At 36.7% G+C, this 18155-nt stretch overlaps 1 protein-coding gene across 1 annotated transcript in view; it reads left to right on the top strand.

Moving 5' to 3' along the window:
- Nucleotides 1-18155, top strand: part of AP3B1 (adaptor related protein complex 3 subunit beta 1) — a 239204-nt gene that overhangs the window by 87738 nt on the left and 133311 nt on the right. The window contains exons 8-11 of the mRNA XM_027971481.2: nucleotides 8369-8524; nucleotides 14454-14551; nucleotides 15986-16040; nucleotides 16128-16199. Coding sequence (XP_027827282.2) covers nucleotides 8369-8524; nucleotides 14454-14551; nucleotides 15986-16040; nucleotides 16128-16199 — 381 coding nt within the window. The remainder of the gene's footprint in view (nucleotides 1-8368; nucleotides 8525-14453; nucleotides 14552-15985; nucleotides 16041-16127; nucleotides 16200-18155) is intronic.

Here is an 18155-nt window from a genome sequence, read left to right as displayed (position 1 = left end):
AGAGAGCATAAATCATCCTGAGTCTGATCTGTCCTGGTGGTTGCTGAAATTATGGCACTTTATGTCAAAGTTATGTAAAAAAGTGAATCTGACTTTTCTGTAAAAATAATACGAGGTTGAGAGATTTTCCTGGTGGTCTGCTGGTTTAGACACTGCGCTTCCAATGCAAGGAGCACTAATTTGATCCCTAGTCAGGAAACTAAGATGCCATGTATCTGCCAGTATGGCCAAAAAAGAATTAGTTTAAAAATAATAATACAGGTGAAAGTCACTCAGTCACGTCCTACTGTTTGGGACCCCATGGACTGTACAGACCATAGAATTCTCCAGGCCAAACTACTGGAGTGGGTAGCCTTTCCCTTCTCCAGACAGGGTTGAAATCCCCACCAAAAGACTCAGTCTTATCATTAATTCCTTGAATATATTGTCCATAGTTAGGTCTCAGTTCTTGAAAATTCGTGTCTAATAGCCTCATTTTTTAACTTCTCTCTTTATTGTCTTTGTTTTTTAAAACTTACATTCACATCATTGCTTTTTTCTTATATGCATGTTTAGAAATAGGTAATGTATGGCATCCGGTCCCATCACTTCATGGGAAATAGATGGGGAAACAGTGGAAACAGTGTCAGACTTTATCTTTTTGTGCTCCAAAATCACTGTAGTGACTGCAGCCATGAAATTAAAAGACGCTTACTCCCTGGAAGAAAAGTTATGACCAACCTAGATAGCATATTGAAAAGCAGACATTACTTTGCTAACAAAGGTCCGTTTAGTCAAGGCTCTGGTTTTTCCAGTGGTCATGTATGGATGAGAGAGTTGGACTGTGAAGAAAGCTGAACGCCGAAGAATTGATGCTTTTGAACTGTGGTGCTAGAGAAGCCTCTTGAGAGTCCTTTGGACTGCAAGGAGATCCAACCAGTCCATTCTGAAGGAGATCAGCCCTGGGATTTCTTTGGAAGGAATGATGCTAAAGCTGAAACTCCAGTACTTTGGCCACCTCATGCGAAGAGTTGACTCATTGGAAAAGACCCTGATGCTGGGAGGGATTGGGGGCAGGAGAAGGGGACGACAGAGGATGAGATGGCTGGATGGCATCACCGACTCGATGGACGTGGCTTCGAGTGAACTCTGGGAGCTGGTGATGGACAGGGAGGCTTGGCGTGCTGCAATTCATGGGGTTGCAAAGATCGGACACGACTGAGCGACTGAACTGAATGTGTATGTGTCAGAAGCAAATGGCTTCATGAATTTTTGCAAACTGAAGACACTGATGTAAGGAGTACTCAGATTAAGAAACAAATTATAAGTATTCACCAGAAGCCCTTAATTGCTCACTTTCCACTTAATATCCTGCTTTCCTTCTCAAATGGAAACAATATCCTGACCCTCAGTGATACGGCTTTTTCTTCCCCCTTTTTTGCCCTCTTTCCTTACTTTCTGAAAAATTGTTGAACTAGTTTTGAAGCTTTGGATGATTAGTTTTGGTTTGTTTGTGGATTATTACTTGATCAGGGCATCAGCAATCTGAGTTCACTCATTCACTTCAATTCTAGATTGACATGATTAAAATATGAGCTTCAGTTTTATGACCTTAACTTCCCTAGGATATAGACTTCCAGGACTTAAAACCAGAGATTAAGGAGAGTTAGGGATCTTGCTTTTTGGTGGATCCTGATCACCAGCTTTTGCTTCTTTAATTTTTGTGAATCTGCTTAAAGCTCTTTAGGCCTTTCAGATTTTTATTATGTCTATAACAACTCACGCTTTGGGTGGAGAAACAATTGCAAATGTTTAACTGTTAGATTTCTAGGTTTACCACTACTTCTGGGTCTTGCCTGCATAATTCATCACTGTTCTTTTAGCTTTTCAGTGCCTTGAAACAAGTGTGTTTCATTTTTCTTTCCTAGCTCACTATAAGGTTTATCCCAAATTGCCTGTTATTAGAAGCAAAACTCTGTGATCCTATATTACCTGTTTTTAAAAAGTAATCTTTTAAGTGTTACTTTTAATGACATTTTGTGCCTGGGGTTTGTGACTTCTTTTGAGCAACTGGAACTAGCATTGATTAAAGTTGTTTTAGTGTAATGAGTTCCCTAAACGGTACGTTTTGGTTCAGAATGAAGCACCTGTACAAAAGCCTCTTGATACACTTGTAAATCTCAAATAGGAGGCAGTTTCTTTTCTGAGGGATAATTTTAGGGTTAGGGTTTCAGGGGAAACTTTTCTTCATATTTTGCATCTGGGGATATTTGATTTAAAGTGAGGTAATAATTTCTAGAAAAAATTTTAATAAAAGCAATGTTAATTGCTACTATTTGAGTGTTTAATATTCACTGAACAGTAAGTGGTTATATACTTTCTCTAAACAAATCAATCTTCATGAACACTTCCATAATATTATTTGGGCTGCCTAGGTGGCGCCAGTGTTAAAGAATCCTCCTGCCATTGCAGGAGACAAGAGACTGGGCTTTCATCCCTGGGTTAGGCAGATGCCCTGGATAAGGAAATGGCAACCCACTCCAGTATTCTTCCCTGGAAAACTGCATGGACACAGGAGCCTGGTGGGCTGTAGTCCCTGGTGTTGCACATAGTTGGACACAGCTGAGCGCGTACACACACAACACACTCGTGATACAGATACTGCTTTTATCCCACTTTACAAGTGAGGAGGTGAAGAGAAGGAGAGGTCAAGAAGTTGACACGATCGTAGAGGCAGCCCTGATACTGAGCTGCCATGACCTGATACTACCCAGTGTGATTGCATGCATCTCTCTTCGATCCTGTTTAGGCTCGTGTCTGTTCTCATAGGTTGAAAACCTAAGAAAACAGCTAGCAGTGACAGAGATTCAGATATTAAGTTATTGCAGATTGGCACCAGTCCTGTGAGGAAGCCTCATCTCTTTCATTTCATTAGCCTAATCAGTCCTTAAATTTTTTTTCCTTTTAGTTCAAACTTAAGAGAATTATGCTGCTGATAAAAATATATAGTTAGTAATTAGCAGCCAGATCTAAAAAGCTATGCCATGGTGTTCTCATAACAATAGAACTAAGTTGAAATTTCACAGAAAGTATAAGAGAAAGTTTCTTCTGACAGGAATATACTTTGAAATAATAGCTCATATCAATAACTATTTTAGGTATTAAGCAACATGTTCTTTGTGTTTGTTATCCAATAATCCTGTTGTTAAAACTTTGTACTATTTCAAAGAATCCCTTTCATTTTAGTAAGTTACACTAATTTATCTAATGTTAAATGTTAAGAAAGAATTAGTTTATAGATCTTTAATAAAACATTTGAAGCATTAATTTATATAAGTTTTACATAATAGCTTTGTAAGATCTTTGTATGTGGGAAAGATACTAATGAAAGAAAAAAATTCCTTAATAGTCTTCTTACTGCCATAATCCTAAATTCTTATATACTACAATAAGCAATACAAATATAATTCATTAAAATAACATAGTTGGGCTTTAATAAAGTTAATAGTGAAGGAGAACTGGAATGAATGAATAAACTTTTTAAAAGGCAGCATTATGTGCGTTTGAAGATCGTATTTGTTAGTGTGTTTCACACTCATGAATATGATAAATACAGCAGTTTCATCATATCAATTTCAGGTTGATTTTGAACATTTGTTTGATTAATATACACTGAAGATTGTATGTGAGTGCTTAGGCTTAAAGAATAAGTTATTTGTGTATTGGCCTTGATATAAAAGTTTATCTCAGTTATAGTCCTTCTTTTTAAGCACTTAGACAAGTAATTTGTTTTGAATTGTGTATTTGAAGAAGATAATGTTATAATTTCTAGTTTACTTCTAAATGTGGGTATTACTTTTAAAATGCCTTTTGTAAAAAAAAAATGCCTTTTGTTTTCAAAGAGTATAAATTTGGTGAGTTTCTTTTGTTTGGAGAATTTCTTAAAAATTTTTTTATTGTCGATTTAAAAAACACTGGGGTAATATTATTCTTACTTCTAAGAAACCTAAAGGTCATGTTTTTGATGAAAAGTGTTTTCAGTGATATTTAAGTAAAGATTGTGTCTTAAAAGTACTTACAAGGAAAACAGTTCATTAGGTGATGTTAAACTATAACAATTTAGGTAATTTCTTTTATTGTTATCTTATAACAATAGATAAATATATGCAAATTGCTTTTAAATGATTTGCTGATTGTTTCTCCTTAATTTTATTTAATTAAACTTTCTATTTTAAGATAATTGTAGATTCACATGCAGTTGTAAGACATCATATAGAGAGATCTGGTGTCACCTTTATTCATTTTCCTCCAATGGTGACATCTTGCAAACCAGGGTATTAACATTGATACATTCAGGATTCAGAACCTTTCCATCACAAATATCCTTCATGTAACCATTTTATAGCTAAACTCCTTTCCTTCGTCTGCCTAACCCTGCTGCCCCTTAACCCTTGGTAACCGCTCATTTTTTCTCCATCTCTATAATTTTGTCATTTCAGGAATGCTGTTTTAATGGAATCGTACAATATTAACCTTTTAGGATTACTTTTTCTCGCTCAAGTTCAGTATACTTCTCTGGACATTAATCAGAATTGTGTGTATCAGTAGTTTCTTTTTATTTCTGGGTGGTATTCCATGGCGGAGATGTTTAACCATTTGCTTAACCAATTGTTTAACCATTCATTTAAGGACATCTATGTTGTTTCCATTTTGGCTAATAGGGATAAAGCTGCTATGATGTACAAATCTTTGTGAGAATTAATTTCTATCTCCCCGTGATGAATGCCTAAGAGTGTAATTTCTGGGTTGTATGGTAAATATAGGTTCAGTTCTGTAAGACACTGCCAACCTGCCAAAGTGAGTATAATGTTTTGCATTCACCACCAGCATACGAATGACCCATTTCCTTGATGTCCTTACTGTCATTTGGTGTTGTCAGTACTTTCAAATTTAGTTTTAGATGAGAGCAATTTGATGTGTATGCCATAACAAAAGCTCCTTGCAGTGGTTTTAATTTGTGTTGCTTCATGTGCTTTGTTTGCCCTTTGGCTATCTTCTTAGGTAATTGTCTGTATTAGTTTGCTAAGGCTGTAACAAAATACCACAGACTGGTTAAATAAAAAGAAATTTATTTCTCATCGTTTTCTCACAGTTTTTCCAAGAGGCTAGACGTCCAGGATCATGGTGTTAGCAAGTTTGGCTTCTCCCAAGCTGCCTGTCCATGGCTTACAGATGGCTGCCTTCTTACTGTGTTCTAATATGCCTTTCTCTCTTCTAGTAAGAATACCAGTTGTATTGGATTAGAATACCATTGATAAAATCTAATTTAACCTTGAAGTCCCTACTTAAGCATATGGTCACCTTGAGGCTTCAACATATGAATTTTAGGGGAGACATATTTCAGTTATAAGGATATCTTTTGTCCTTTCTTAAACTGAATTGGCTTTTTACTGTTGTGTTTTAGGAGTTGGTCTATATATGCTAGACACTAGCCCCTTGTTTCATATGTTGTTGTACAGTTCTAAGTGGTGTCCGACTCCTTTGCAACCCCATGGACTGAAGCACACCAAGGTTCCCTGCCTTCACTGTCTCCCACAGTTTGCTCAAACTCATGTCCATTGAGTCGATGATGCTATCCAACCATCTCGTCCTGTCACGCCCTTTGCCTCACGCCTTCAATCTTTCCAGCATCAGGGTCTTTTCCAGTGAGTTGGCTCTTCCCGTCAAGTGGCCAAAGTATTAGAGCTTTAGCATCAGTCTGTCCGATGGATATTCAGGGTTGACTTCTTTTAGGATTGACTGGTTGGATCCTCTTGCAGTCCAAGGGACTCTCAAGAGTCTTCTCCAGCACCACAGTTCAAAAGCATCAAATCTTCAGCACTCAGCTTTCTTTATGATCCAACTCTCACACCTGTACATGACTACTGGAAAAGCCGTAGCTTTGATTGTACAGGCCTCTGTCAGCAAAGTGATGTCTCTGCGTTTTAATATGCTGTCTAGATCTGTCATAGCTTTTCTTCCAAGGAGCAAGTTTCACGTGTAGTTGCATACATTCTTTGCCAGTGAATACGTTGTTTTTTTCTGCCTCTTCTTTTTTTTTTTTTAATATTATTTCATTTTGTTTCTTTATTAGTGAAACTGGGCATCTTTTCATGTTTGTGGCCATTTGTATTATTATTATTTTGGCCACACCACGCAGCATGTGGTATCTTAGTTCCCTAACCAGGGAATCCGCTTTCCCTGCTTGGCTCTTGAAATGCTGAATGATTTTTTTGTTGAAACCTGGAAATTTTGGATATTATGAGATTGTGGATCTTATTCAAATTTTAAGTTTTAGCTGGGTTTGTTTGAGACTATTCCAGCAAAGAAAAGTGGGGTGCTGCCATCTCATTAGTGTCAGGTCACATGAAAAGTCCAGGTTCTCCCCTTACCCCCCATTGACACCTCAGGGGGCTCATTGTTACTGTGGGTGAATATGGGATCTGGCTCCGCACTGTTACTCCCCTGATAGCTTTCTGGATGGGAGGGATGGATGTGTCTCATGACTGTTACAGATTTGTCTTCCACTGACACCTCAGAGTGGGGTGTCCTTGTTACCATGGGCTGGTGTTGCTGCAAGTCCTGGGTGGAGTATCCACTAAGCATCCTCTGCGCCCAGCATAGGGGAGCCAGGGATAGAAGTCACCTCCGTATTGATCAGCAGACTTGGATGTCCAAGCTCCCCACACCGTGTTACCTCCTGGTGGGGATTAAAATCTCAGTTCTATCTTGGCCTTTTCTGATAGCACCCCAGTGGAAGGCTGAGGGGAGGAGTGGATATCTAGGCTCTCCTTGTCAGTCTTTGCTTGTGGGATTAGGGGTAGGGTCATGGTTTTTTCTCTAGAGTTGACTGCACTAGAACAGTTATTTTCTTGAAAAGTTTTCTGTGTTCCTAGACTTTCTTTTTCTTGGTTCTTTGGCTACAAGGAGCAGGCTTTGGGGGGATTTGTTTAATCTATATTTAATTGATTTTCTTATTAACTCACTTCTCTTCCACCCAGTCTTTAATATACGAGGAAAAATGAAAATCCAAGGAACTCACTGTTGTATCATTCTTTGGTTCCTGAGGTGTCCATATCCGGCCTTTCTTCTCTCTGCCTTTCTTTTCTTAAATTGTTTTATATATAATGTCTTAGGTTTCTAGTTGTTCTTAGTGTGAGGAATAGGAATAAGTATATCTATTCCATCTTCCCAGAAGTGGAAAATACATTCCAGGTACATGGTAACAGAAATCACCTCTAAATAGTGACTGCACTGTGTGTGCTAAGTTGCTTCAGCCATGTCTGACTCTGTGCGACCCCATGGACTGTAGCCCGCCAGGCTCCTCTGTCTGTGGAATTCTCCAGGCAAGAATACTGGAGTGAGCTGCCACGCCCTCCTCCCCTGACCTAGGGACCAACCCCGTGTCTCTTACGTCTCCTGCATTGGCAGGGGGGCTCTTTACCACTAGCACCACGTGGGAAGCCCTCGTAATTGCACTGGGTCCACTTGAATATGTTCTTTGTGTGCTTTTTGTTGTTGTTTATTTTTAGAACTCCTTACCTGTAGGCTGGGGTTCCCAGGTGACTCTGGTATAGAATCCTGCCAATGCAGGAGACACGGGTTTGATCCCTAGGTCGGGAGGAGGAAATGACAGCCTGCTCCAGTCATCTTGCGTGGAAAATCCCATGGACAGAGGAGCCTGACAGGCTACAGTCCGGGGGGTCTCAAACAGTTGGAATAACTGCACGCACGGACCCATGCACCTATAGGCTACATTTACTGACAGATAATAAAGAATTCAAATAAATAAAAAGTGTAAGACAAAAGCATATAATCAAGTCTCAGGGATATACATAAATCTCAAACTTAGTCTTTCTTGACAACACAGGGGCCTTTTTAATTACCAATTTTTAACCTGTCAAACTTTATTAATGATTTCTTTTATGTGTGTTGCAGTTCAAACAATTTTCTTCTTTCCTCTGACCCTTTGATCCAGTTACAGAGAGACTGATAATTTATGGAAACAGTTTTCAGCTTTGGGTAGTATCATATCATAGGCTTTGTTAGAATTTAATGGTCAGCTTTTCCCTTTGGACGACTGTGGGTATTTCTATGCTAATTTAATGTGAGGTTTGCTATATAATATAAAAATATTATCTCTTGCACTAAAGGACAGTTACTGTGCCATAAAATACAAGAAAAAGTAAGGCCTTTCTTCCATATAAGTAGCATAGTTTCAAATTGCCTCCACAATAGTATTCGTAAAATATTATCATTATTGTAGATGTTTTTAAAAAAGTTTTCTTTGTGTAGTATCTGGGTGGTTCCAGGTCTGAACTAAGCTTGGAATTGGATTTCTTTCCTGTAGGGTGATGGCCTAGAGGACAATGAGAAGGATTTCTATGATTCTGATGAGGAGCAGAAGGAAAAGGCTGACAAAAGGAAGAGGCCATATACTATGGATCCAGACCATAGACTTTTAATTCGGAATACAAAGCCTTTGCTTCAGAGCAGGAATGCAGCGGTATGTAAAAACCATTACAAGAAATAATTCACAGCTTTTTAAAAACAGTGCTTAAAAGTATGTAAGTTCAGCAAGTAATTTTGAGTGTACTAATGGAGCATTTATTTATTTGTTTGTATACTAAAAATCAGGTTTTTATAGGTTACTTGGTTTGGTAGCTGTATGCCTACTGTTCTTCATTTTCTTTTTGATTTTGTAATTGGATTCCTGGGATACGAGCCTAAGATGTTTTGCAGTTGATTGGAAGACTGTATGTATTTCTCTGTTATGAAATTATTGTTGTGAGCACTTAATAAGGTTGTTGTTGTTTAGTCACTAAGTCATGTCCAACCCTGTGACCTCGTGGACTGCAGCATGCCAGGCTTCCTTGTCCTTCACTATTTCCTGGAGTTTGCTCAAATTCATGTCTGTTGAGTCAGTGATCCTGTCTAACCATCTCATCCACTGCTCATTATATTTGTATTTATCTAATAAGAGTTTTGAAAAGACTAGCATATAGTTAGAAACACCTAGCATGATGCCTCATACATGCATAGTAAATTTTACTGGTAGGAATAATTAAAAATCATCTTTACTGAGGTCCTAAGTTTTTGTTTTGCTTTATATCTTTATTTTAAATAACTCTTTATATTTTAAAATATTTTAAAAGAATACAGTTGAAAATTAGAAAATACAAACTAGAAAAACTAATATAAACATTATATTTCCATCACATATCAGTTATAATATCTTAATGCAGTTTTCCCAGATCCTTCTTTTCTGTATAAGTGTTCGTCTGTCATATGTGTGTATGTCTGTACATAATATATTTTAAACCAAGATAAAAGTCATAGTACACATAATATTTTGTAGCATATTTTTTCTGGTTCCCTGTTTCTACTTCAGTAAAATTTCATCTCATGAAATACCAGTTTACCCTAAATTCTTCTATAACTGGTTCACCTATACCAGTTATACTGCATTATATTTGGTTGTTTTATCTTCTGAACTCTCAAGTCTTGCAGAATGTTCTCTGGGTTTGTCTGGTTACTTTCTTTACTATACCGTTATTTCCTCTTAACTGGAAGTTATGTAAGTTTTGATGAATTCAAGTTAAATGTTTCCTTAAACTTATTTTAGTTAAAAACAAATTCTTAACGAATCATTCTGTGCAACTAGTTAAAACTGAAAATGAGAGTTTCCCTTGAACTGCTTTGTTTTCTGATGCTGGAGAGTTTGGTCTTTAGAGCTTTGAATGTGTATCTTAGGAATTAGCAGAAGTTTTTATCCTATACTTCGTATTTAGTTTCTAAATCATGATTAGGTGACTATGTACAATAATGACACATATGTTATTTTATTAATATTGTAAAATATGCTTATATTTTAGTGTGTCCTCACTTGACTTGCTGTTACTTAAGTAGCTGTAACTTGCCAACTAAAATTATAATTTATTCATTTTTAATTTAACTTTGTCTTGGAAATTGGCTTATAGTCCAAATACTTACTGATCAAGAATGTTTTTGAATAGTGAAACAAATAGAGGTAGTTTGTACTGTACCAGTATACTTTGGTTCCCTGCTTCTTTGATTATATACCAGCTAGAGGTAGTTTGCTGCTGCTGCTGCTAAGTTGCTTCAGTCGTGTCCGACTCTGTGTGACCCATAGACGGCAGCCCACCAGGCTCCCCCATCCCTGGGATTCTCCAGGCAGGAACACTGGAGTGGGTTGCCATTTCCTTTTCCAATGCGTGAAAGTGAAAAGTAAAAGGGAAGTCGCTCAGTCATGTCCGACTCTTCGCGACCCCGTGGACCGCAGCCTACCAGGCTCCTCTGTCCATGAGGTTTTCCAGGCAAGAGTACTGGAGTGGGGTGCCATCACCTTCTCAGGCAATGGCAACCCACTCCAGTACTCTTGCCTGGAAAATCCCATGGGTGGGGCAGCCTGGTGGGCTGCCGTCTATGGGGTTGCACAGAGTTGGACACGATTGAAGCGACTTAGCAGCAGCAGCAGCAGAGGTAGTATATGTTTTGTTCCAATATGTTTTGGTTTCCTGCTAATTTGGTTCAACTGGATTTAGAAAAGGCAAAGGAATCAGAGATCAAATTGTCAAAATTCATTCTATCATAGAAAAAGCAAGAGAATTCCAAAAAAACATCTGCTTTGTTGACTACACTAAAGCCTTTGACTGTGTGGATCATGACAAACTGTAGAAAATTCTTAAAGAGATGGAAATACCAGACTACCTTACCTACTTCCTAAGAAACCTGTATGCAGGTCAAGAAGCAACAGTTAGAATCGGACATGGAACAAAGGACTGGTTCCAGATTGGGAAAGGAGTACGTCAAAGCTGTATATTGTCACCCTGCTTACTAACTTATATGCAGAGTACATCATTTGAAATACTGGACTGGATGACTCACAAGGTGTAATCAGGATTGCCGAGAGAAGTATCAATAATCTCAGATATGCAGATGATACCATTTTAATGGCAGAAAGTGAAGAGGAACTAAAGAGCCTCTTGATGAAAGTGAAAGAGGAGGGTGAAAAAGCTGTCTTGAAGCTCAGCATTCAAAAGACTAAGATCATGGAGTCTGGTCTCATCATTTCATGGCAAATAGATGGGGGAAAAGTGAAAATAGTGACAGATTTTATTTTCTCAGGCACCAAAATCACTGCAGATAGTGACTGCAGCCATGAAATGAAAAGATGCTTGCTCCATGGAAGAAAAGCAATGACATATCTAGACAGCAGAGACACCACTTTGCCAACAAAGGTCTATCTAGTCAGTTCAGTTCAGTTCTGTTCAGTCGCTCAGTCGTGTCCGATTCTTTGCAACCCCATGAATTGCAGCACGCCAGGCCTCCGTGTCCATCACCAACTCCCGGAGTTCACTCAGACTCAGGTCCATCGAGTCAATGATGCCATCCAGCCATCTCATCCTCTGTCGTCCCCTTCTCCTCCTGCCCCCAATCCCTCCCAGCATCAGAGTCTTTCCCAATGAGTCAACTCTTCGCATGAGGTGGCCAAAGTACTGGAGTTTCAGCTTTAGCATCATTCCTTCCAAAGAAATCCCAGGGCTGATCTCCTTCAGAATGGACTGGTTGTATCTCCTTGCAGTCCAAGGGACTCTCAAGAGTCTTCTCCAACACCACAGTTCAAAAGCATCAATTCTTCGGCACTCATTCTTCTTCACAGTCCAGCTCTCTCATCCATACATGACCACTGGAAAAACCATAGCCTTGACTAGACGGACCTTAGTCGGCAAAGTAATGTCTCTGCTTTTGAATATGCTGTCTAGGTTGGTCATAACTTTTCTTCCAAGGAGTAAGCGTCTTTTAATTTCATGGCTGCAGTCACCATCTGCAGTGATTTTGGTCTAGTCAAAGCTATCGTTTTTCCAGTAGACATATACTGATGTGAGAGTTGGACCATAAGTAAAGAAGGCTGAGTGCTGAATAATCGATGGTTTTAACTGTGGTGTTAGAAAAGACTCGAGAGTCCCTTGGACTGCAAGGAGATTCAGCCAGTCAATCCTAAAAGAAATCAACCCTGAATATTCATTGGAAGGACTGATGCCGAAGCTGATGCTCCAATACTTTGACCACTTGATGTGAAGAGCCAACTCACTGGAAAAGATCCTGATGCTGGGAAAGAGTGAGGGCAAGAGGAGAAGGGCGCAGCAGAGGTTAGATAGCATTACTGACTCAATGGACATGCGTTTGAGCAAATACTGGGAGATGGTGAAGGATAGGGAAGCCTGGGGTGCTGCACATGGAGTTGGAAAGAGTCAGACATGCCTTAGTGACTGAGCAACAATAAATATGTGTAAAGAAAGGTTGGCTTTGGAAGGATTGTGAATAGATTTTTTTTTTTTTTTTTTTTAGCCTTCTTAGCTTACAAGAGAGACTTTGAGAGTTTGTTTCAGGAAGCTTTGTTAGTCCTGTGTAGATGGAATTGGAGATAACCAATACTGGAGGCAGTGTTGGGAAGCTGTTATGACAGTCTGGATAAGGTGATAGTATATGAATGGTTAGGAATAGAAAAGTTTTTACAGAATATACTTTCTTATAAACATATATAATGTAAGTGTTGAAGGCCTGTGTGGTTGTGTTTTCAGTTGTTTTGGAGTTATGGGAGCTTCCCTCATGGCTTTTACAGATTAGACTATAAAATTCAAATTTGGGGTATTGAAGAGAGATTAAGACACTTAGATTTGTAAATATTGGGGAAAAAGAAGATCCTTTCGCCCCTTTGGGTTTGAGAGTAATTAATGTATCAGAACAAATGACATTCTAAGTAGAATCTAGAATCTTAAAATCATTAACACACATAGAAAGTACAGTTTATTAAGCTTCAGCTTTCTTTTCTACATACAATACTTGTTAGCCATCTGTGAGCTTTAATATTTTTTAAAAATGACTGTCACCTATTTGTAGATTGTCAGTAATTAATTTTTTCTTACTAAAATTTTAAATTCAGCAGAGGCTGTGCTATAATTCAAGTGTATTTGTAGATCACAAGTGAAGAAATTAGATATTCTTAAACTTCTCAATTTCCCAAGTCATGTCTGAAAGCTGGACGTCAGTCTTGTTACAAAAAAGAGAAGTACACAGAAGTGCCATAGAGCAGTAAGTTGAGGAACCTATAACTCTAGTTTTAAAAAGTGTTTCTAGTTCTAGGAGAAACTGTTTTTGCTTTAAGCACCCTCAAGTACTATAAACTCTTCAGGCATACATAGAAGTCCTGCTATATATATGTTACCTACAGCCGAAGCAAAAATAATGCAATATTAATATATCTTCATAACCAAAGACAAGATGATTAATTTTTGTAGCTCTCTCTTCGCAGTTGTCACATGCTGAACTGAATACTTTCACTAAGTGGAAAGTCTGGAGTTTTGATCTCTGGATCTAAGTGTAGAGGCACGTGGGGAAACATAGTCTTGTATAAAACATATTTTATGCATAAAACATTTTATGACAGGGAAAATCTGACTGCCCCCATAATAGCTTTGAACCAAGCACTATTTTTAAGGTTCTACATTTGAAAAACAGGATTTCAAATGCTGCCTTTTTAGAGGAATTGTTTTAATAGAGTTCCCTTAATTATAACTTAAATATGCTGTATTTGGAGGTTCTTTAAAAATTTTAACCTACTTACTACTGTTACCTTTAAGTGTCTGGTTTCATTCCTGTCTCAGAGTAGCACCAGCAGTGGCAACACTAGGAGGACTGTGGGCTTTGGAGTGAGTGTCCAGCTTTGCCATGTACTACTGGCGTGTCAGTCCTTGGGTGATTCACTGAACATTCTTTTGTTTTTTTCTGAGGGTGTACAGGACTGCTTTCCTAGAGCTGCCGTATCAGTTTACAAAAAACTGTGTAGATTAAAGAAATAAAAATTTCTTTAATTTTTTATTAAAGAAAAATGTTAATTTAAAAGTAAATAGAAATTTACTCTTTCACATTTCAGGAGACCCAAAGTCTAAGTCAAGATGTTGACAGGGTGGGTTCCTGCTGGAAGCTCTTAGGGAGAAATTAGCTTCTGGTGATCGCCAGCAGTTTTCGACATTCCGTGACTCACAGGCCGCACTACGGTTTCTGCCTCCGTGTTCGTACTGCCTTCTTCTCTGTGTCCTTTTCTGTCTCTGATAAGGACACTCACATTGGATTTAGGGCCCACTCTATAATCAAGTATGATCTCATCTTGATCATTACCTTAATAACATCTGCAAAGACTGTATTTCCAAATAAGGTCACATTCTGAGGGTAGGCATGCATTCTTAGGGGGACCCTGTTCAACCTGCCACACAGAGGTAACAACTTACTCATCTCATCTTAGTTCATGGGGATTTTGTAGGCGTTAAAGCAAATCCTATATAAGAACATACTTCGAAACTGTAGTGTGGAACTGCCCATAGTTCTTACTGTTTTCATGTTTTATCTTTTAGGTGGTTATGGCGGTTGCTCAGCTGTATTGGCATATAGCACCAAAATCAGAAGCTGGCATTATTTCCAAATCACTAGTGCGTTTGCTTCGTAGCAATAGGTATGACATGATTTTATATGTGTGTTTTCTTTTGTATTGTGTTACTTTACTAGTAATGTTTGAACAAATCAAATGTGTCTATTAGGCATTTAGCACATGGTTCTGACTGTATTTTATCAGTTGAGATTTCATACTTAAGGGGATTATTATAGAAGCCTTTAGATTATTGATTTCAAAGTTAATGTTAAATATTGAAGGTTGTTTTTTTTTTAACCTTAAGCCAAAGAAATTGGAAGTATTTTTTTGTAATATAGTATATGCTATTACAGTAGCCTAGTATTTTGGTATTTCTAGGCATGACAATAAGAATTTTGGGGATTTACCTTAAATCTAGAGTCACTGAAAAACTACATTAAATGTATTATTGTATTGACTAGTATAATTATATAAGACAGAACTGCTTTTTGTAAAGTTGCAATATTTAATTACAGTAGTTCTATTTAAGAAGAGAGCTATAGTCTTAATATTACTTGTTTTAAAGAAATGTATAAGCTTGTTATTTCCTGGAGATAGGCCAGTAGGTAGCAGTGTACTTCTCAGTGTTACCTCTCTGTAATTCAGCACTTCAAGTCAGCAGTTCAGGAAACCTTGAGTTCCTGTCACATGTACTTCGTAAGTTTAAGATCAGATGTTTGTCATTTGTTTTGTTTTCTGTATTTAAGAAAACTGTTGTTTCAAGCTATTTAGCTTACCCTGAATATTTTTCAGTAGTTATTTTAAATTAAATTTTTTTCCTTTGAGTACTTCTGTTAATGAGTTGAGAGAAGAAAGATAAATATTTATTTTTGTTCTTAGCTCAGAATCAGTGCCACAGCTTTCACCCTAGATTGGCTTTGGCCCTTCCTTAGTAAGATGCTATTTCCTTTGTGTTCCTCTGTCTGTTCGCATAGGCATTCTTTCCCTTTTATCAGTTCATTAAGTTTTGTTGTCCATAGCTGGTTCGAATAAGGATCTGGAATGCATCTTTCACATGAAGCGTTATACCAGCTCCAGTTGTACATTCATTTCTTAGATATTTGGACCTAAAATAACATGGCTTTTTTTCTTTTAAAACCTGTCCTTCACTTTGGACAGAACTGAGTCACATGATGAGCCCTCCAGTCAAGAGTTTGTATTAACACTGTGCTTGTGTCTGTTCCGTTAACCCTAGAGCACCTTCTCTGCGTATGTTCAGAGCATGTGCAGCAGTGGCTCTGCTGTTGTAACTCTTCCATTTCATGAATCAAGTCTAGTGTTGTATAGCTTATAGGGAAAGTGTATTTTTAAAAGAAGGCATAAATATCTTAAGATTTGCTAGAAATCTTTCAGTATTATATTTAAGAGTGTCTTTCAATATGAAGCTTACTGCTGATTCTTTTTCTTTAATATAGTGTTTACTTTAGGATATATTTTGTTGGAAAATATACCTAGTCAAAATTCTACTTTAATTTCTAGGGAAGTGCAATATATTGTCCTACAGAATATAGCAACTATGTCAATTCAAAGAAAGGTATGTATGTTGTGAACGCAAAATTTAAGAGAGACATGAATGTACTAGTATCATAAATGTATTTATATATTTATTTTTGTAATCTAGGGTATGTTTGAACCTTATCTGAAGAGTTTTTACGTTAGGTCAACTGATCCAACTATGATCAAGATACTGAAGGTATGCATGCCCTTATTTTTCAGACACTTTAATGCATAATTACTTTGACAGTATTGCTGTAACTTTTAGTTTAGCATTTTCAAAATGGAGACCTATTTTTTTTTTAAATAGATGCATTGGGGGATTTTCTTTATGCTTTTAAAACTACGTTATTGTATACTAATTACTGTGCTACATTTTAATAAGACAAAGTTAAGACATGCTGCCTATACCTTGAGTAACTCACAGTAAGTGAAAGAGACAGACATGTAAATGGATAATTTTAACCTTGTGTTTTAAGTGATTAATAGATGTGAATTGAGTGTTGTGGAAAAAGAGAAAGATGCAGCTAATTTTCTGGTATGTTTAGAGAAGACTGGTGAAAAAGATGACATTAGAGTGGATCTAAAAAGAATGACATGATTTTGTCATTTTTGTTGTTGTTGGTAGGTAAGTTGATAGCAGAGTTGTAGGGTTCAGTGTAGGAAAAAAGGCACATTTTATGCAAATATAAGAGATTATGAAAGAGTTGTATTCAGGGAATGATAACTACAGTATAGAATATAGTTATGAATATAAAGTTATAATGATGAAAACAATATGATACTTGGAATATGTGATAATAACATATGAAGCATAGAAACAAATCTATGCATATCAAATGTATCATACATGAGGGGAGACATTATAAACCAGTGAGAGCTATTCAATAGTAGACTATTCAACAAATATTGGAATGATTGGTTAATCACATGGAAGCTTAAGTTTAATAAAAAAAAAAAAATCTAAGACATGCCCAAATTATATAATTAATTTACAGAATAATTGGTTTGCAGTTAATGAAAAGCATCCAGGTCCGGAAGGTCAAAAGAAAGGTTGAGAAACTTTTATACTGAAAGAAACTAAACAACTAAATATTGATACGGAACTCATACACTATTTTTTTTAATACATTATTGAGATAATTAGTGAAACCTAAATGTAAGTGATTATTGTATAGATTTGATATATCAGTGTTAATTTCCTGGTTTTCTTGGTTGTATTGTGGCCTGTAGGACAATGTCCTTGTTTGCAGAAGATACGTACAAGATGTGTTTGGGGATGATGTGGTATCATTTTGGCAACTCTAAAAGCAAATGGCTTAGATAAAAACTGCTTTTCACCTTTTCTCTATGTTAAGAATATGACTTTTCAAAATAGTACAGCAAAGTAAGATGTTCTCATCAAAATAAAATGAAAAGTCAGTTCATAATCTAGGAGAAAATATTTCCAGTACATAACCTAAAAATTGACTAGTATCCAGAATATATAGGAAGACTCATACAATCTATGCCTTTTAATTAGTGTTTAGATCATTTGCCTTTAATGTAATTATTGATATGAATATCTTTATGTCTACATCTTTCATTTTATTTTTCTGTTTGTCCCATCTGTTCTGTGTTCCTGTTTTCCTTTTTGAAGCTTTCCTTCAGATAAATTGAATATTTTTTTATGAGTAGATACTGAATTTTTTTAGCAAACCTATTTAAGATGAACTTTTAATTTCACATTTCTTTTAACTAAATCCAGAAGAAAGAATTAAAATGTCTAAATATTTGGTTTGGTAAGATGAACGAAAACTAATCAAAAGAATTAATTGGTATCTGGAATATAAAGGTATTACATGGAGGGCAAGTTATTTTCTAACTTTATTATTAAAAGAAAAAGAAAACTGCCTTAAGTTGTTTAGGTTAATTAGATAATAAATTATAAAGTTGGAGGAAACAATTAGCGAAGGTGTAGAATTCTCTTTTTTGTAATTATTTTTTAAGCACCATATAATTATTCTGTTTGTAGATGTAGGGAGACAAAGTTCAACTGAAAGGTGTAGTGTCTCACATTTGTAATAGGCTTTTTTTAAAAAATAGAAATTACCTTTCTATTAAATGGCTAACCTTTATTAAATTTACTTTCTTTGTGTTTTTTTTTTTTTAATTT

Source organism: Ovis aries, chromosome 7 (genome assembly GCF_016772045.2).
Source record: "Ovis aries strain OAR_USU_Benz2616 breed Rambouillet chromosome 7, ARS-UI_Ramb_v3.0, whole genome shotgun sequence".
In the NCBI taxonomy this organism is placed as follows: domain Eukaryota; kingdom Metazoa; phylum Chordata; class Mammalia; order Artiodactyla; family Bovidae; genus Ovis; species Ovis aries.
This window is presented reverse-complemented; position numbering and strand designations above follow the sequence as displayed.